General features: G+C 42.6%; 1 protein-coding gene across 20 annotated transcripts in view; it reads left to right on the forward strand.

Moving 5' to 3' along the window:
- TENM1 (teneurin transmembrane protein 1) overlaps window positions 1-21,274 on the forward strand; it is a 926,028-nt gene that overhangs the window by 894,962 nt on the left and 9,792 nt on the right. For all 20 annotated transcript variants that reach the window (XM_064159463.1, XM_064159467.1, XM_064159461.1 and 17 more), the window contains 5 exons: window positions 636-1,002; window positions 3,213-3,723; window positions 9,946-10,118; window positions 12,877-13,112; window positions 19,211-19,507. In XM_064159463.1, coding sequence (XP_064015533.1) covers window positions 636-1,002; window positions 3,213-3,723; window positions 9,946-10,118; window positions 12,877-13,112; window positions 19,211-19,507 — 1,584 coding nt within the window. The remainder of the gene's footprint in view (window positions 1-635; window positions 1,003-3,212; window positions 3,724-9,945; window positions 10,119-12,876; window positions 13,113-19,210; window positions 19,508-21,274) is intronic.

Below are 21,274 nucleotides of genomic sequence, written 5' to 3' on the forward strand. Positions count from 1 at the left end.
ATAAATAATTACAGCTTGGGTACTGTGTCATGTGAATTGTGATATATTGGGGTATTATGTTACAAAGCTTTAACAAGCTTATATTTCTCGTGGCATTTAAGTCTTAGTAACATTTCTTGCTTAGTAAATAAACTGAGGAAATGTGTCCTACTCTTCTAGTGTGTCATTTTCCTTTTCTGCTAACAGTCAATTAAAGTGTTAGGACACTGACAACCTTTAACTGCTTTCCACTCTGCCAGTGTTGACTGCAACCTTGAAATAACAACTTTCAGACCTGGAAAATTTTCTGTCTGATGTAGCACGACATGAAGTGCCTGTTTTTATTTGCATGACTGCATAGGTATAATAAAGTTCCTATCTTAATGGACTTGTACAAAACCTTTCAGAGGGTTGCTAAATTACATTTCAAAGCAAGTTTTGTTTCCATAGTGGAGCTGGACCACAGAAAAGAGTATGCTTGCTGAGACTTCTGCAAAACACAACTAAAGGTACTGGAGAAGCAGTGCTGGGTGAACCCACTGAGTGCCTTGGTGACACAGTGATCAAAGATGGTTGAGCGAAGATTCCTCACTGTCTTAATCATTCTTTTTAATTCTTTCTGTTGTTCCCTGCCTTCCCCTCATGTTCTTTTCCAGGTGCGATTAGAGTGGCCAACAGACCTCACAGTGAACCCCCTGGACAATTCACTCTACGTCCTGGACAACAACATCGTCCTGCAGATCTCCGAGAGCAGGCGCGTGCGAATTATTGCAGGGCGCCCCATCCACTGCCAGGTGCCAGGCATTGACCACTTCATCGTCAGCAAGGTGGCCATCCACTCGACCCTGGAGTCGGCCAGGGCCATCGCTGTGTCTCACAGCGGCATACTCTACATTGCAGAGACAGATGAAAGAAAGATCAACCGGATACAACAGGTCACAACCAACGGTGAGATCTCTGTAATCGCTGGAGCCCCGTCAGATTGTGACTGCAAGATTGATCCTAATTGTGACTGTTTTGCAGGTAAGGAGATGCTAGTTATTTCCTGTCTCTTTATCTGTTGAGATCCCCTGGCACAGCTGCAGATTAGCAAAGTGATGAGGGGAAGGAGAGATAAGCAATGATTCCATCTCCTTGGAAGGGTGAGAAACTTCTCAGCAACTCTTTGTGGATTTTGTCCATTGGACTCAGAGACGTGAGTCTTCCAGTGATATTGGAGGAACTCCAGGCTGGTCTTATCATTTCTTCTTTTGATAGAGAGACACCTCAATCTCTGCCTTTCTGTCAGCTGTGTTTGCCTGTGTTGATGATGGTACCAGCCATCTTCAACAAGTTGCACTTAAGTGCTGCTGCTTCAGGAAGCCCTTCTTACCATGAAGAGTAGCCAGATGTTTCCCACCCGGTGGAAAACACTTGGTTTATCCCTTCCCATCACTTATGTCATGCTGCACAACCACCAAAATGCTACACACACGTAATGTTCAGAACTTCCAGTGCCAGGCTCACACTCCACCACTGCCCATTCTTGGCAATGCAGCTCCACTCCCTTGCATGTGCCCAAACAAATCTTGTCTTTTCTTCTTATTTTTATTTCATAAAGGGACAAAGGACTCTGTACATTCCCATGTACAGGTGTGCAGTGTGTTGCCATCTTGTCATCGCTAAAAACCACTATGTTCAGCTACATAATGTCATCATAATTCTTAAGTCTCTCATTTCAAGTAAAAGGTTAATTACTGACAAGAAAACATTAAGTATGTCAAGAATGGAGAGGAAAAAATTGTAAATGGCTTTCCAGAGGAGGTGATTTGCTGACTCAGCATTGTAATGATAATCAAAGGCTCCCATGCACTGCCAAGTGCTTCCAGCTTCAGTTACGGCTGTGGCTGACCAGTGCTGACAAGAATCTTGTTCAGGGTTCTTAGGAAAACTATTCTCAGTGTAGGAAAATGAAAAGCTGTGCCAAATCTAATGATATGAGTTTAGGAGGGACATTGAGATGCTTGAGCATGTCCAGAGAAGGGCGACGAGGCTGGGGAGAGGCCTTGAGCACAGCCCTACAAGGAGAGGCTGAGGGAGCTGGGATTGGTTAGCCTGGAGAAGAGGAGGCTCAGGGGTGACCTTATTGCTGTCTACAACTACCTGAGGGGAGGTTGTGGCCAGGAGGAGGTTGCTCTCTTCTCTCAGGTGGCCAGCACCAGAACAAGAGGACACAGCCTCAAGCTACACCAGGGGAAATTTAGGCTGGAGGTGAGGAGAAAGTTCTTCACTGAGAGAGTCATTGGACACTGGAATGGGCTGCCCGGGGAGGTGGTGGAGTCACCGTCCCTGGGGCACTTCAAGGCAAGGTTGGACGTGGCACTTGGTGCCATGGTCTAGCCTTGAGCTCTGTGGTAAAGGGTTGGACTTGATGATCTGTGAGGTCTCTTCCAACCCTGATAATACTGCAATACTGTGATAGTGTCAGAGCTGGGTTGGTGGAAAGCAGGGTCAGTTTAGCCAGTCACCTTATTCATCCATCTCCCAGGAAGCATAAGGTATGCTTAAACTGTCCAGCAAATTTCACTTCTCCTTCAGCACAAAGGAAGCAATCCAAGCACAAATGTATTCCCTAATCCATTAATGTGCTTTCTTGCAAGTAACAGAAAATCTTGCTCATGTTAAGTCAGTTTGATATGCAGATACAGCTCCTGTGTATCCTTCTCAAATCTCAAAATACACAAACCCAGTGTGTTATCAAGCGATATTGAGGAGAGTGGTTTCTCAAGGTGTTTTGACTCATTTTATTTTCCTGTAGTGTTGAGTATTTAATAAGTATAAACCAATCTTTCCTTCAATTTCATTTTAGCTGAATGATTTGGTTCTATTTTCTCTTTGTTTTGTTCATAACACGGTTTTACTTTAGCTGCATTCCAACAGGCAAAATGGAGGGAATGAAACTTCAGGTGACATGGTTTTCTTCCTTCCACAATTTCACCATTAAAGCTTTCCTGAGCAGCAGAGGTTTGTCTTTAGCAAAAGTGTTGTAAATTAGGTAATTTATATTCTTGTTTGCCTTCACTGAGACTAGATTAGAATTGCACCAACCTTAGATAGTAGGTGTTTAATTAGTTGGAAGAAGCTACTGCTTTATTGGACTGTAAATGATACCGAGGAGAAGCAGTGCGTCATGTTTAGGGGATCAGCTTAACTGTGGCCATTAGAGATGACTGAAATTACCATTTTTCCCCCAGGTGATGGTGGATATGCCAAAGATGCAAAGCTGAAAGCACCTTCTTCTCTAGCAGTCTCTCCTGACGACACACTGTATGTAGCAGACCTTGGCAACGTTCGCATCCGTGCAGTCAGCCGCAACAAGGCTCACCTCAGTGACACGAATATGTATGAGATTGCATCGCCAGCAGACCAGGAACTGTATCAGTTCACCATCAATGGCACCCACCTCCACACACTGAACCTCATCACGAGGGACTACATTTACAACTTCACCTACAGCGGGGAAGGAGATATTGGCACCATCACCAGCAGCAATGGGAATTCAGTTCACATCCGCAGAGACACAAGTGGGCTACCCCTCTGGGTCGTGGTGCCAGGGGGCCAAGTATACTGGCTGACAATAAGCAGCAACGGGGTTCTGAAAAGAGTTTATGCCCAAGGCTACAACCTGGCTCTGATGACATACCCTGGAAACACGGGGCTTTTAGCAACCAAAAGCGACGAAAACGGATGGACGACCGTGTATGAGTAAGTCTGTGACACTGAATGAGTGATATAAGGAACTCTGTTTTAAATGAATATTGGTATGGTTTTAGTCACTTCTAGTAATCTAAAAAGACACCCTGCTACTAACTCTGCATGAGAAAGGACAAGTAGGGCTATTACACAAGCTTTTAAAATGAAACTCTCCCATTCCTTAAGTGCCAAGGCCTGCCACAAGTAAAAGCTCTGTATGTAGTGCCCATTAAGTGTAGCAGAAACTGCCCAGAATGATACTTCACTTTATTATTGGGAATCTGTTTCTCTAAATGAAAATATGATTGCAGATTTTTTTTGTAGCTGAGGAAGTAAAGGTAAGTTGTGATACAAAATGGGAATTTGCAAGATTCCTGAGGAAGGTAAGAAGGGGGAAATTAGCATACTCATTGGAGAGGGAGTTTTGCAAAGGAAACTGAGAATCTCAGTGGAAGGAGTGGAGAAAAGTGAAATTACCTCTATCAGCAGAGGAAGAGGATATGTAATAGCCAAACACTGTGCAATAGCAAAAGGCTGCTCCAAAAATATGGTGAGTAGGAATAGCAAGACGTTCAGGAACCCTTTGATGGGACTTTTAAAGACCAAGACAGTTAAAGATGCAGTCAGAACATCCCAGTCTGGTTCCAGAGAGGTGTCAGCCCAAGAGAAAGTTCATTTTTTATTTACAGTGAAGTGTGATGTATTGGGATTTCTCATTTGACATAGAATTAATTGTCACAGACTCTGCTTGAGGATATGACAAGTGATGGATGCAAATCATACATTAACATTGCAGTACTAGTTCAGTCTTCAAGGAGGATAATAATGCCTGCTTTCTGTGAAGCATAAGAGTTCATGGTCAAGAACTAAGATGAAAGGCCAGGCAGGTGATACACAAACAGAAAACATATTGAGGAGAGTTAAGTTACTGCATAGGTGACCTGGAGAGGTAGAGTCACCATTGTTACACCTTTTCAGAATTATATTTTCTTATAATACAAGTAGGCTAAAAGCAGAGAAAACTACTGCCTGGTGCTATAGTTTTCTCATCAACAGGATGTTTTGTCATCCTGCCCTTTATTATTTGGCAGAAGGCTAATTTGACAGGGTGTACATAAGTATAAACTACCAGAGAGAGCCATTTTTGACACTGTGCTGGAAAACAAAACCATACAGAGACTTCCTGGTTCAGTTCTCATTATCAGACATCTATTGACACCAATTTAAATCATCTTGGAACAAGATAAAGATCACTGTTTTCTGGTGCTGTTTATAAAAACTGATCAGAATGGTAATTTTTATAAGCAGAACTAACCAAAAATATCTACTTTATTGTAATAATTTCAGCATTGAAAGCAATCCACTTAAATCTTTACTGGAGGGTGGCATCAGTCCAGACCATGGACCAGTGACACTTTCAAAAAGCTTTGAGTCATGCCATGAGCTCTAAGTCATGCCTATTACTTCATAAGATGCTGAACACCATGCATTATTGCAGGGCCTTGATTCTGAGAGCATCTTAGAACAGATTATTTTTAGTTGAATGCTTCTTAGTCTTGGTATTCTTACTCTGTCCCACTGACATTGAGTGTAAATCATTTCACACATTTATTGCATCTTCCTATTGTCTTCTGGCAAGCTGTTGTATGACAAGCATAGTGAGATCTTCACCTGCTTGCAAGTGCCTCCCATTGTATGCAATGCAGATTTCTTCATAAATATCCGTGCCTGGGAAGGGTTCATAGAATCAACCAGGTTGGAGGAGACCTAGCACCCAGCCCTGTCCAATCAACTAGACCATGGCACTAAGTGCCTCATCCAGACTTTGCTTCAACACCTCCAGGGATGACAACTCCACCACCTCCCTGGGCTGCCCATTCCAATGCCAATCACTCTCTCTGGTAAGAACTTCCTCCTAACATCCAGCCTAAACCTCCCCTGGCACAACTTGAGACTGTGTCCCCTTGTTCTGTTGCTGGTTGTCTGGGAGAAGAGGCCAACTCCCACCTGGCTACAGCCTCCCTTCAGGTAGTTGTAGACAGCAGTGAGGTCACCCCTGAGCCTCCTCTTCTCCAGCCTAAACAACCCCAGCTCCCTCAGCCTCTCCTCACAGGCCTTGTGTTCCAGGCCTGCCTCTCAACAGTTTTGCCACCTATTCATATGATGCATATGATTTGATTTGATTTAATTTAACAAATTGAACAGGCTTTCCTATTTTCACAGCTTTAACTGCAGGCTAGGTAACACTGTCCTCACTGATACTTTAAGTCTTTGCACAACCATGCACTTTCACCAGTCCAGATCAGCCAGTAGAAATTAGCAGAATTACAACCATTAGCATTATGAAAACAACAGCAAAAGTGAGTAGCAAAGTCATGTCGTTAATATTTATGTTCAGACCAGCATTTTATGTCATCTTCATGATATATTACAAATTCCTGAATGGCTGAGACATAGAATGTCACCCACTCTGCTGCAGTCAGAAGGTCAATTGACTATAATCAGCTCTGTGCTGAGTAGATGTGCTTTCAGAGGATGCTGCTCACCTTCTGCCACAGGTAAGTCTTGGGGCATGATCGTCCTTAGCTATGCTTTAACCAGATGTTACTTTCCAGACTGGCCACATTCTGACCTGGCTCCTGATTTCACTGTGAAGATTAGATTTTTTTTAAGAGTTTACTTATGTACAAATCAATTCCAAGTCCTATATGGACACAAAGTTGGAGATAAGGTAATTGTCATTTGAGCAACTATCAAATTGCTTGGAAGCATCTTCTCTGTTTAAGCTCGATTTGCATTTACATCCAGAAGTTCAACCCATGGCACTGTCAAACTGAAATAGGGATGGGTTTGTTTAACAACACATCTCACACCTATTTGGGAGTATGAGCAAAGATAATGAACTCTTCAGAACATCTACCTATATGTCAAATCTGCTCATAGAGGGAAATTATTAAGAGGTAGAAAGCCACCTACAAAAGTACTTGTCATCCATCTACTCTAATCTGATGGAATGGAAGCACTGAAAGAGCTCTTGCATGAAATTATAGCTAATGTACAATTTTCAGTCATCTAGACTTTTTTAATACTGTATCATTAAAACTGTAAAAAGGGAGGGGGAGCACTGGGCCTCTATTAAATCAAGGACAAGAAAACACCTGCAAGAAACAACTCTCTCTGAAAAAATTAATTAGATTGCTTTCCCTCTGAATGATATAACTCTTCACTGTACTACATGTGGAAATGCAAATGGATTGTGAAGCTGTATCCCCAAGTGTGCTTTTCAAATATTGGTGAGTACTTCCTCATGTGAGTGCTGAAATCAGTGCAATTATTTGCATGATTAAATGGTCACTGACATGATTAACAGTGGCATAACTGGGCCCCAAATTAACATTAAGAAATATGTGGTGATTCTACCCCTATTAGTATGGGTTGGACATTGCTCTACAGGAGCTGAGTCCCAGAATGTCACTATTCATCATGTGAAAGGTGGCAGAAGCTGTCCTCAGAGGGTTAGATTTCTTGGAGCAATCTGGAATAAAGACAACATTTTAGATGGTCATATTGTGGAATCATTACTAAGACACTAATCTGTATGTTCTTCTGGAAGTCAGTGGGACCATCTACATGAGTAAGAGTCCACTGGCATATGCTCTAGTCTCATTAGAAGTCAGTGCTCTATCTGGCCAGCCATCCAGCAACAGTTTGTCCCATTTTCAGTGACTCAGGGACTTTTATATCTCAGCACCAGCAAGACTGGATCCTGAGCAAAGATGGATCCCAAGGTTGCACACGAGTACAGCCCAATAAACTGGCTGTATTTCCACCAGGACAATGCACAATTTGGGTTTCTTCCTCTGGTGTGGTAGCAAATCCAAATAACCTAGCAAGCTGTCGTATCTATTTGATCAAGCAGTGCATTAAGCACAGCTGTCCAATGTTCATGGGGTTTTCTAATGATGAAAAGTAGTTATCTGAGTCAGATGTAATGACTGGTTGTGGCACCCAGTCAGCTTGCACAGAACCAGAATGAAGGGAGAATGTAAATACTTCATGTGATGTATGTGAGGGCCAAAGGAGGTGAAAGAGAGGGAGATTCTATTGTATTTAACATGTGATCAATTTCCTTGTCAAGAAACCCCCCAAGATGTGCACTAGCTCATCTCCAGCAGTTCATCTGAAAAGAACAGCTGCTCTATTTCTCTTTTTTGTACTGTGTGGGGAAGAGAGCAAATCCTGTTGTTTTTTTTTTACCAATACTTCTTGCAACATATAGATTTTTTTCTAACTAATTAGGGGGGAATAAAGATCCTAAGGAAATGATGCCAAGACATTTTAAAGAGAAGGATCTAGCCAGATCGTCTGCTGATGTGAATTGGAAGAGCTGTCTTGGAGACAGTGGAGCACTGCCAGTTGATATGCCAGCTGAGGATATGTTTTGTCAGTGAGAGGAGACATGAAAACTTAATTATGCTCTACTAGCTGCCCAAATAGGTTTCTGTTTTATGAACATGAATTGGTTCTACTCAAGAAAGTAAATATGTAGTATCACTGAAGCGTCTTGGGGCCTTAATGCTCCCTGCAGCTACCTGAGAGGAGGTTGTAGGAAGGTGGATGTTGATCTCTTCTTCCTATAGCAAGTGGTAGGATGAGACAAAATGGCCTCAGGTTGCACCAGGGGAGGTTTAAGTTGGATTTTAGTAGAACCTTCTTCGCCATAAGGGGTTCTCAAACACTGGAATAGGCTCACCAGGGAGGTGGTGTTTAAATGACAGAGATGCGGTGTGGAGGGATATGGTTTGGCAGCAGCCTTGGTAGTTGGTGACTGGATCTTAAAGCTCTTTTCCAACCAAAAATGATTCTATGAATAAAAATGTGTTAGCATCAGTGAGATTTTTTAAGATGAGAGGCATTAATATGAAGCAGTATCAAGCACCAAGCAGCATTCTGTGTTGTTTGCTGTGTGAACCATCAGAAAGAACAAATACACCTGCAGACCTGAAAAGACCTGTTAGAAACACTAATCCAGAGCTCCTGAATTCATTATTGACTTTTTCATTGCGTGGCCTGATTCACATAAAGTGCCTTCACTGAAAGGATTTCTTTACTGCTGGTAAAATTCAAGTGCACTAGAATGTAGTGCTCTAGATTCTGGTGCTGTTACTTGTCAGGGGAAGTTGCTGCTGATTTGAACAGGCCCATGAGAAACATAACACAAGAGTAAAAAGCAAGCAGGCAACTTAACCGCTGCAGATTTCGCTCTAACTTTATTGCTATTGTTACACTTTAGGTCCCCTTTTTAAATTCACCATTCATAACCTGTGCTTCGCACATGGTCAACAAAAAGCAGCCTCTGCGTCTGAGGTTGGGGTTTGTTTAAAGGCAAGGGTAAGAGAGAGGCTCCTGGGGGAAGTGGTTTTGCCTGAATGCCGAGTGCCCTCCAGTGGCCACCCTCCCGCATCACAGTTCCGACCACCGGGTGCAGAAACCCCTGGCGGAAGCTGAGTGATGTAGGTAGCGGCGTGTACTGTTCCCATCTGTATTTTATCAGGCACCACTGACAAAGAGAGTGAGAAAGAATTTGGATTAGGTAATGAATACAATTTGGGTGAATAAATGAAGGAGTTTTTACCTTTTACTTTTTGCACAGTGTTAAGAATGCCTCTGACTCCTTCCTTCCCTCCTTTCCCTTCCCTTCCTCCCTTCCTCCCTTCCTCCCTTCCTCCCTTCCTCCCTTCCTCCCCTTCCTTCTCTTCCTTCCCTTCCCTCCCTTCCTTCTCTCCCTCCCTTCCTTCTCTCCCTCCCTTCCTTCTCTCCCTCCCTTCCTTCTCTCCCTCCCTTCCTTCTCTCCCTCCTTTCCTTCCCTTCCTCCCTCCCTTCCCTTCCTCCCTCCCTCCTTCCTTCTTCCCTCCTTCCTTCTTCCCTTCCCTTCCCTTCCCTTCCCTTCCCTTCCCTTCCCTTCCCTTCCCTTCCCTTCCCTTCCCTTCCCTTCCCTTCCCTTCCCTTCCCTTCCCTTCCCTTCCCTTCCCTTCCCTTCCCTTCCCTTCCCTTCCCTTCCCTTCCCTTCCCTTCCCTTCCCTTCCCTTCCCTTCCCTTCTTCCCTCCTTTCCTTCTCCCTTCCTTTCTCGCTTCCTCCTTTCCTCTCTTCCTCTCTGTCTTTCTGCCTCTCTTGGAGTCTCTAGAAGACAATGGTGATGTGTTTCCATGACTTTCTGACCTCATGACTTACAGGTATGACTCTGATGGCCATCTGACCAATGCCACCTTCCCAACTGGGGAAGTCAGCAGTTTCCACAGCGATGTTGAAAAACTAACACGAGTGGAACTTGACACTTCAAACAGAGAGAATGTGATCACAGCTACAAACTTCTCAGCTACCTCTACAATATATACTTTAAAACAAGGTAATTAAAGCATTTCTGTTAATTCTTCCCTAATTATTATGTTTCAAGCCCTAGAGAATATTGCATTCTTAACTGTTTCCAGAAAAAAAGACATCATGAAATCATAGAATGTTTTGCTTTGGAAGGGACCTTTGAAGGTCATCTAGTCCAAGCCTCTGCAGTGAGCAGGGACAACTTTCACTAGATAATTTGCTCAGAGCTCTGTCCACCCTGACCTTGAATGTGTCAAGGGATGAGGCTTCTACCACCTCTCTGGACAACCTGTTTCAGTGTTTCACCACCTCTGTAAAAAATCCTTCTTTATACCTAGTCTTATTCTCTCTTTTGATTTCAAACTATCACCCCTTATCCAGTCACAATAGGCCCTGTAAAAAAAAATCTGTCCTGATCTTTCTTATAGCTCCCCCTTAACATACTGAAAGTTTGCTGTAAAGTCTCCCCAGAACCTTCTCTTTTCTGGGCTGAAAAACCCCAACTCTCTCACCTCCAGCTCTCGATTCAGTTTTGTGTCTCTCATCTGGACCCACTCCAGCTAAAGTCCTCATGCTGCAGGCTTCAGAGCTGGATGCAGTATTCCAGGTGCTGTCCCATCCAGAGCAAAGTGGCAGAATCATCTCCCTTGTCCTGCTGTCCATGCTTTCTTGATGCAGAACTCGTTAGCGTTAATTCGTTTGCTTCTTCCTTGCTTCAGTGCAAGTAGCTAGATATTACTTAACGATTTTCCTGGGGTACCAATCAGAGACAAGCCACAAGTGAATTCTTTTCCTCCTAGAAGAGTGCCATGCATAGATTCTTTCATTTCTCCATGCTTTATGTGCTTCAGTGTCTGGAGAACTTAGGCTGATCTACAGCACACTGAGCTTTGCTGTTGTGAGAAATATTGCCTGGGAGAGTGGCATGCTCCACTGATGGTTTGGAGCTAAAATGCCTTGTTTGGCCAATGCTGTGAATTCTTTCTGGTAGTGCTGTGACAGCACTTGTAGGCAGGAGGAAAGGACCCACCTCTGCAGGTGGTTGTGATGAGGATGAGACTTTTGGGTCAGCCTCTGTAGTCACCACACTATTTCCCTGGCAAATATCATATCTTTCAAGAATTATTTCCTCTCTCCCTAATGGAAATACACTGATGTCTTCCTCCAGATTTTGCAGACTCATCACCAAAGTTCTAGTTTTATGTAGTTTAATTGAACTGGATTTGAGAGAGCTGGTGCTGGGAAGTAGTAACTCTGTGATTTTCTTCCTTGCAGCTTTTGATCTGTAAGAAAAAACAAATAGGAAGAACATACATCACCAAGATCCTAATTCCTCTTCGCTATTACATTGCAGAGAGAGCACACCTGTTAGGCTGTGTCTAAGTGACCCCATCTGCTCTCTCTGTCACCTACACACTGCCTGACTGTGTCAGTCCTTATCTCTGAAAGTCCTCAAGGTTGGTCTTTTAGAAATTCCACCTCAGGAGAGTGCTAGCACACTATGGACAGTGCCAGCAATGAACAGCTGTAGTATAGTAATGACTGTAGTTATTATTATACCTACAGCATTTACAAATTCATGCAATTTGCTTATTTCCATATCTCTGTGAAACTGTCACGAAGCACCCTTTGAACAACCAGGCAGACATGGCATCCTTATATCTGAGTCACAAAGCCTTTTTTAATGTAATTCCTATTATCTTCACTTTCTTACATACTCGAGTTAGCAGTGATAACCTTACAAGTCTCACCCAACCAAAGCAATTCTATTTTCCACATACTCAGGTCTCAAGAGCTGGGCTGGTTATTTCTGTGTGGACCAGCCTAAAAAAAGAGGATGCTTTTCCCAGTCTCTAGCTGGTATGAATTCAGTTGCATTTTCAGGGTGAGACTTCGACTTTGTCTCTTAGCACTAAACATACGGGCTCGTGATGGAGTTGCTCCCCTGGCAGCTGAGCCACAGTAACCTCTTGTATCCTTCTCTTTGTCCTATCTTGACCAAATGCAAAATGATGTGACACAGCTCTGCCTGCAGTGGAGGCAAGAGAAGGGGAGTGTGCACTAGCTGTATGCCTTTGTATTCTTTCAGTGAAGACCTGATCTGGACTTTCTCCGTGCTTCTGGCAGTTTTAAGTAGGAAAAGGAGGCTGTGCTAGGTCATCCCAGTTGCCTTCACCAGCCCTCTGTGACACAGTCCTGAGCTTCTGGGGCTGCTCACTGTGTCACTGCTGCTAACTTTCATTTTTCTGCCACCCAGCACTTCCCACTGGGTCTTGCACCAGGCTTCAGGCTTGTGGCTGTCACCGTGCCTCTACCCCAGGGACTAATGCTGCTAATGGGGAACTCAAGGACGTTTTAGAGGGTAAAGGGACAGAATGGGAGATTGGCCATCATCCCTGATGTTTTAAAAACGGCTTTCATGCCTGACCTCTTACTCATTGCAGTCACTGAAGCAGCACACTGTCCTGTTAGCAGATCTCAACTTGCTAAAATCATTAGAATGTTAGTGGTCAAAACCCAGCCCTTGGGTTTGCCTACTTTAAAGCTGAAGGCAAAAACTCTGCTGCAGGAAATGTTCACAGTGGAAATCATCAGGCTAAATGTCATAAAAAGCTGTTCAGACATGGGGAGGTCTGGAGGTTGCAGGTTGCAAAAATCACAATGCAGTTGGTGTATGTTCAGCTGTCTGTAACCTAGGGACAAACAAAGCCCTGTTGCACCTAACGTTTGCTTCTAAGATCTGGGGATCTGAACTTGTCTCTGTTCCTGTTTTTTGTTTTCAACAGATAACACACAGAATATCTACCGGGTCAGCCCAGACGGGTCACTGAGAGTCACTTTTGCCAGTGGAATGGAAATCACACTTAACACAGAGCCTCATATTCTAGCAGGAGTTGTCAGCCCCACTTTAGGAAAGTGCAATATCTCCCTTCCTGGAGAGCATAACTCAAATCTCATTGAATGGAGGCAAAGGAGGGAGCAGACCAAAGGCAATATCTCCACGTTTGAGAGAAGGCTAAGGGTAAGGCTTCCTCTTGTGTAAAGTGCAGTGCTCCCTTTGAAAACCATTGAACTAAAATCACGTTGAAACGTTCTGCTTTGTAAGGAGAGCAATGGAAAGTTTGTATCAATGGTGGACTCCAGCCATGAATTTCAAAACCAAACTCCTCCGACAGTCACAGGGGTGTTTGATCTCGGTTTGATTATGGTTGTGAGACTTAACCTCAAGACATAATTACTTCTTTTCTTCCTCTTCTTTTTTAACTAAGAGCTTAATTATGGCTTTGGAAGAAGCTGTGAGCAAAGGACGATGCGTAGTCAGGCACAGCAGCAGAGATGGTGCCACATTCTCCCTCTCTCAGATCTATCTTTCTCCTAGGGAACATCACAGGTGCCAGCCTCTGCCTACAGCAAAAATGTTGCAGGACACACCTTGAGTGCCCAGGCTGGTGTGTTTCCTACAAACCAGAGTGATGCAGAGCTTCTCTGGGTGTCCAGAGAGGCCATGCATTCTGCTGTCTGCCACAAGCTCTCAAAGCCCCTCACTCCCTCTGGCTGATTACACTATGGCTCTAATGAAGAATTACTTTAACACTGCATCCAGGGTTTATTTTTATGTGAGAAAAAAATCACAGATTACAATGACAGATGGTCAACATTCAGCATTTAATTATGTAATGCTAAGTCTCAAAGAGACTGCTACCTTGCAGAGCAGGTTTTTCACAAAATCAGTTCTGTTTTTCTCATGAATGCCTTTTAAAATGTCTGTACCAGTAGTATAACTGGGAATTTTGGCCCTACAAATATCACATCATTAACTACAACCTGTCTGGGTAGGTATTATCTCTGAAGGTACATCTGTTAGCTTTGAAAATATTGAGATGGTTATCAGAATCTCTGGATTGTATTTTAGCTATGAAATCCTTTCTATTGAAGTGTATGATCTGTTTTATGTTCAACTGCACTGATCAATCAGCAACACACTCCTTGGATGATCTGGCCAGACTGGCTCCTGTCAGTGGGAAACACGTATTTGAAAGGACATCTTTCAGATTTAACAATCCCAGTTAGTTTATTAGGACCCTGCAAGTGGTGAAAAACTTTATTTTTTCTTGCCCATCTTCTGATTGTCTCCAGCCATAGTGTGAGTCCTTATAGCCTTGTCTATGGAGGCAACTGAACTTAGCACAGTGGCAAACCCATGTTAAGGTGGCAGAATCCACATTATGGCCTCCATGGTATACATTACCTCATCAATTGATTTTGGTGTGATTTGGTCCATAAGTAACAACAATCCTTTGTAATAGAAGTCTTACACAGAAGAGTTGTAGTCAGGCATCTGTTCTGCTTGCATTGCCAAGGCCAAGTTGTTTGGAACAGTTATAAATATAGTGACTTCTTCATGCAGAGTTTTCCTGTTACACTATTTGTGTTTCCTGTTGTTGAAATTAATTGCAGGTTCTTTCTCCTCTTCTCTCCAGTGGAAGGTGAAGTGTTTCAAGATAGTTTTGATGTGATCTTGTTTTATATTCTCTACCCTCCTCGAAGTATCATAGCATCAGCAGTTGATCATTGTTGTTAGTTCTGTGTCTTTTTATACCTACCCGAGATAAAGAAGGCTTCTGGATTGTCCCTGTCTACTCACAAGGACAAGTCAGCTGCCTGTATTACAATGTTTTCATCTCCCTTGGCTGTTCTGAGCACTAGGACCATCTGTCTGAGGGCTGTCAGGGCAAGGCTGGAGGGAACCCGGTGGGATAGCACATTAAATGAGGATTTGATTGTGGAAAGGAGGAGAATCTATTCTGTGCATAGGATACACTAAACAGACAGGACTATTGGGGCTGTTACTGCCAATAAGATGGGTGTTGGTGTGCAGGTGAAATATACGGGTCCTGGAGTTCAGCTTTAGCACTGAGAAGCTTGCACAAGGTGCTGATGGAGTGGGAGGTCAGTGGAGGTGGAAAGAAATGGAACAGTGTAGCTGGCAAGGAAGACAAAGGTGAGTTTGCCCAGAGACAGCTATCTCTCTCTTTTAAAGGAAATATGCAGGACAGCAGGAGGAAAAATACCATCATACCGTGTGTTTGAAGCAGTATGTCAACTAATGAAAGGCATTTAAGGGTTGCTGTTGACACTTGAGTACTGCTGGGGGAAAAAATACAGCATCATTAGAAGTCCTTACGCTGGATGAGGTTCTGGTGAGACCTGCTGAAAATTTCTAGCGAGTTACGTTTTAAAAGGAAAGTTTTTAAACACTTAATATGCCATGACTGGCACAATAGGAATTGTGTTAGAAAGCTTGCAATGTAGGCCAGAAAGAACTATGCTGAACTTTGAAACTATATGTAATGAAAAGCTCTGGGGATTGGACTAGTTCTCAGTGGGAATGAACAGACTTGCAGGAACCGTCAGTTAAAGAAAGAAAACAGCACAATGGAAGAGATTTCTGAGAGGGGAAAAAAAGGCATAGAAATGGTTTTAAAGCTGTTAGTTTGAGATCAGTCCTGATACTGCCATTGAAACAAACGGCTTTCAGGGCTAAGAGGTATAAATTAGAAAGTGGGTAACCGAGGATGAGATAAAGGATAACCTTGCTGAAGAGAAAAAAGCTTTTTCTTTTCTGCTTGGTCCTAACATTTCCAATTCTTAATCGCAATTAGCAACCAGCTCGAAAGCATGTCACTCTATTACAGTTCCTGTTTTGGAAAGAGGCCACTGTTAGCACATTCTGAATAATGCTGTAAACGTTGTGTTTCAAAAAGTGGGATTTTTGCATGGTGTGAATCCCCTGCTCTAGAAATAGCGCAGAAGCGAGTAAGTTAACCGAAGCGCTCCAAAAGGCATCTAACTTTATCTCGGTATCTAAATCAATGTGGGAAATGGGAATTAATCACAGGTTTCCTTGAAGTGCAGAACTGCCAGCCCTGGGGCTTCCTGAAAGTATATAAACCAGTCCATGGGCATGTATGCATTTTATATTAATAATAAATCTATGTACAATCAGGCACTTTAACATCAATCTTAATCTAGCAAGACTTCTTTTTTATCAATTGAACTGCTATTTTAATTGACTTCTAAAAATGAAGCAAAGGCTGTTGTTAAAACCAATGAGCATGATGCATAGTAATACCCTGATTGGAATGCAGATCTGTTCCCTCCTGGCTTTTGCATAACTTAGCATTGGAACTTGGCATTGGATGCAGTCCAGGTTTTATAACTGAATATTTGCAACCCTGAAAACCGAATACTTGGACAGTCTTACCTATTTCCCTTCTTTCTTTCTCATTTTTTAACTAACAAAAATGAAGCATCTCATTGGCCTCAGTTCAGAAGTCCTGCAGATGCAGGCATTGACAGCTATGTTTATTATTACATGTAGCAAATGATCTCCCTTTATTTACCAGTCTTACAGCAAGTTCTAATGATCAGGCCGGATTCTCTGCCAGTGTCTGTCAGTTTATGCTGAGTCAAATCAAAACACAGACAAGGAAAGTGCAATCATCTCGTCTGACTTACACACTGTAGACAGTTTAGGCTTGAGAATGAAAGTTAAGAGACTCACAGAATGACAGGGTTTGGGAGGGACGTCTAGAGATCATCTCATCCAACCACACTGCAGGTCACCTAGATCAGGCTGCACAGCAGTGCATCCAGGCAGGTTTTGAATGACTCCAAAGTCACAGCCTTTCTGGGTGGCTCTACCACCCTCAAAGTAATGAAGTTCCTTTTCCTATTTAGGTGGAACCTCCTGTGTTCATGTTTGTGCCATTACCTCTTATCCTGTCAGTGGACACCACTGACAAAAAGCCTAGCCCCATCCTCCTGACACCTGCCATTTAAGTATTGATTAGATTCTCCTTCAGTCTAGGCCAAAAAGCACCAAGTCCCTCAGCTTTTCTTCATAAGGGAGATATTCTAGTCCCCCAGTTGTCTTCATAGCCCTGCAAAATGCACATTTGTGTGGTTATTTACACTGCAAAAATTCTAGCTATGACACTAAGGGAAGTAGACTCAACAATGGTTTAAGTGTATACAATAAATCTATCTTTTTATGCCCTGCTAATGTTATTATTGAAGTCAGTTCAATTTTCTCCCTATTTTCATTAGCTGAAATTCTGACCTGATACTGCTTTCAGAAACCAGTTTTCACTGGCTTGCAAGTGAACACATGAACTCCAGCCTTTCACAGGGGCTCCTGACATCATTGTGTGTGCGTTGGAGGAGTCATCCCATCAGAAGCCAGTGGCATTTGAAATCAGCTTTTCAGTGACAACACTGAAATGAGACCTGCTACCTATTTTTCTGCCTTGTCCTGAGAAGGGTGTTAAATTTAGCTTAAGTCTAATATGATAAAGTAACCAAATAAGACATAAAATGTGGAATATAAGGGAAGTAATGGATTCTACCCAACCCTTATTTTAACTCTGAGCTTTCAAATACTGCTGCCATCCACTTCACTGCTGGTTATGCCTCTGATTTTCAATCTTACTTGTTGCATTGTCCCTGAAATTCAGATTGCAAGTAATTTTCTTTCTCCTAACTGCATTCTGCAACAATAATAGCAATAAAGACATTAAATATGTACATAGACAGTAAATGAATATGAGCCAGGGTATATCCCCTGATTGCTTTTCAGTTATTTTACCACCAAGAGGGTTTGCTTTCAGAAGTGGCAAGAAGTTTGCAAAGAAATGTATTACAATAAAGTTAACCCACCAGTCTTTATAGAAGCAAATACAGTTGAACTGAGCATCACGTTTTACTTGGCCTCCTTAACTATCATTAGAGCATAAATTGTAATAGTTACAAGCAGTCTACAGGGGTATATGGGTATTTTACAGCTATTGTAAATGAACGCTATTAAAGTTAGACATATGTGTGTATAAAACCCCAGGAATGGTAGTTGAAGAAAGAACACCTGCTTCTTCTAGGTTTCCAAATTATTTTGTATCTAAAAACAGAAAGGAGAAAGGGAAAAAAATGTTCTTTCTAATCATTACCACCATATGATCCCAGCTTGAATTATTAAACAGGTATTCTTAACGATTTATTTTATGGCTATGCCTCCAGGTCTCAATGAGGAGCAAGCCCTGTGCTGTGCACTGAGCTAACACCTGCTCTGCCATCGTCTCTGCTGTAAGGAATTTATTAATTGGGATAGATTAATATAAGTGATTAGACAAAATGCAGTAGATTAGTAAGAGCATTGATCTGAAAAAGACAAGTCAATGAACAATGTCTTAGAGCACCCTAAGTTGTATCTCTGATTTAAATGGACTTTAATGGTGGTTGCCCAGAGACAGTGATGTAAGAAGGTAGATGATGAAAGTACTGGATAAATGTGTTTTGTCTTCCTGAACCTTGTTTAGCTTGCTTTGAACACGATTTCAAACTGAGAAGTGGGCTGTCCCTCTGCATCATCCTTTCGGCCCATAAACGTTAACAGACTGTGTCACAGTCTTTCCTCTTAGCAGAACTTGACAAATATTTCAGGTCCCAAATGTGGTGAGAAATCTGAAACAAGGAACAAGCAAGTGCTGCAATCAGGCACTGGGGCTGCTGGCTTTCACAAGCTCTGGCGTGGGCTGGTTTTGTGATGATGTATGAGAGTGGTGGTGAGCAGGGTCTTCCGGAGCTGCAGCCACAGTTCTTCCCTTTGCAGCGTTGGTATGCAGCCTAGCGTGAGCTATCCCAGAGCAGTAGCTGACCTGTCAGCATTAACGAAGTTTAAGAAAGAGGATATGAGATAGGATACGTTTGTTAATGAGCTTAACTGCACATCTTTGCCTGGAGTCAAAAAGTCCATCCACAGAGAGATAAAAGTTGTGAAGAAAGAAGAAAGACTTAGGAAAAGGTAAGGTAGGAGGTGAGGGTTTAGCACATGGAAATAGTGCTTGGTGCCAAGTGATGCTAAGCATGACAATACTGAATGCAAGCAGCGTTTTGTTTCTTGGATCTCCTGTTTCTCATCTGAACACTTCTCTATTTTCTTATCTTTAATAAGACCTAATTTCACCATCATTAAACCTGCACTGCACATTTTGATTAGAACTGACAAATGTTTGCATTGTGATTAAGAGGTTCTGTTTTCTTACCTTAATGTGTCTTTGTGGTTAGGCCCACAACAGAAACCTGCTCTCCATCGATTTTGATCACGTAACAAGAACAGGAAAGATTTATGATGATCATCGCAAATTCACTCTCCGGATTATGTATGACCAGACAGGACGCCCAATTTTATGGTCACCCATCAGCAAGTACAATGAGGTCAACATCACCTATTCACACTCTGGCTTAGTCACCTATATCCAAAGAGGAACCTGGACTGAGAAAATGGAGTATGATCCAAGTGGGAACATCATTTCCAGAACATGGGCAGATGGTAAAATATGGAGCTACACATATTTAGAAAAGGTAAATACTTTAAAAAGTGGATTGTTTGAGCACAAACCCTATGAGGAGAGGTTGAGGGAGCTGGGCCTGTTTAGCCTGGAGAAGAGGAGGCTCAGGGGTGATCTTACTACTGTCTACAACTACCTGAAGGGGCATTGTAGCCAGGTGGGGGGTGGCCTCTTCTCCCAGGCAACCAGCAATAAAACAAGGGGACACAGTCTCAAGTTGTGCCGGGGTAGGTATAGGCTGGATGTTAGGAAGAAGTTCTTCACAGAGAGAGTGATTGGCATTGGAATGGGCTGCCCAGGGAGGTGGTGGAGGCACTGTCCCTGGGGGTCTTCAAGAAAAGCCTGGACCACTTAGTGCCATGGTCTAGTTGACTGGATAAGGCTGGGTGATAGGTTGCACTGGATGATCTTGGAGGTCTCTTCCAACCTGGTTGATTCTATGATTCTAAGGCAAAAGTATTTGTGTTGATAGAGTCACTGTATTATGAGCCACACTATAACACCAAAGACTTTTTAAGCAGAAAATGCACACAGTTACATGACCAGATAAAAATGTCTCTGGACATGCTTAGACCTCCATGTCATCAGTCCAAACCTGCCATCATTTAGTTCTGAAGATAGTTATTAGCACCTCAGGTTTAATGGGGAGGTAGAAATGGCTTCTTGGTCTCGGTCCAAGTTTAAGTGAACAAAGGAAATTCTCACCGCTGAAAAATGCGTTGCCGCTCTGCATAACGTAGTCAGAAATAGAAAATCACTGAAAAGGAACTGTTTCCTCCCACAAACACAGTTCTTTTAAGCCAAAATTATGAGCTGGTGAGTACAAACTTGCACCTACTCAGTTCTGCACTATAAAAAAAGGGATTGATTCTGCAAAGAGAAAGATTGCTTTGGTGTTTATGAGGGCTATTTGGGGGGAGGGGGAATATTAATATGAGTTATTACTGTACCTTTATAGTGACTTTGTGTCTAAATTGCCTGAGCATTGTAATTTTCATTTATGTCTATGGGTAATGGTCACAAGAGGGGAATAGGTGTTGTACAGACTAAGGAGGAACATCATTTCATTCATCTGTAGGAGCATCTTGTTTGGTATCACCTTGTCTCTCAAAACCAAAAAGCCCATCTTTCATTTTAAAGCTTTCATGAGGCACTTAGTGCCATGGTCTAGTTGACTGAATAGGGCTGGGTGATAGGTTGGACTGGATGATCTCGGAGGTCCCTTCCAACCTGGATGATTCTGTGTGAAATTGTGCTCAAACAGTATCATTTCAAACTTCTTTTTTTCCCAAATAGCAACATCTTGGGCTATCAAATGTACCCTAAGTTTGCAGAACGTTTTCTCTGGCCCTGTTTACCACAGGGAAAGGCTAGGGATGCACAGGTGAGGTAAAAATGATAAGGGGTGTTAGACATAGGAAATCCAACCACTTTGAAGTTATTTGTATGACTAAACGTTCTGAATGTGTGCTTTTACGATAAACTTTGCTGTACTTATTTTGAATATATTTCAGCCTGATCCTCAAAAAAAAATTTAGACCTAATCCAGACTGGAGACTGCATAAAAATGTGATCCCTTCCTTGTCTGGATGGAGTTGGTACAGTTCTTCCATGTGTTAACAAGATTGGCAAAGCCCAGAAGCTTCAGAAGTTTGTTCAGATAAATTTGTCAGGGCTTCTTTTTGTCTGTGTGCACTCTGCAATTTGCAAGTAACCAGGCAGTACAGCTTTCAAATATTTGGGCAATGTAACTTTTGGAGGAATCTTTTCTTTGGCTCTA

This window comes from Pogoniulus pusillus, chromosome 19 (genome assembly GCF_015220805.1).
Source record: "Pogoniulus pusillus isolate bPogPus1 chromosome 19, bPogPus1.pri, whole genome shotgun sequence".
Taxonomy (NCBI): Eukaryota; Metazoa; Chordata; class Aves; order Piciformes; family Lybiidae; genus Pogoniulus; species Pogoniulus pusillus.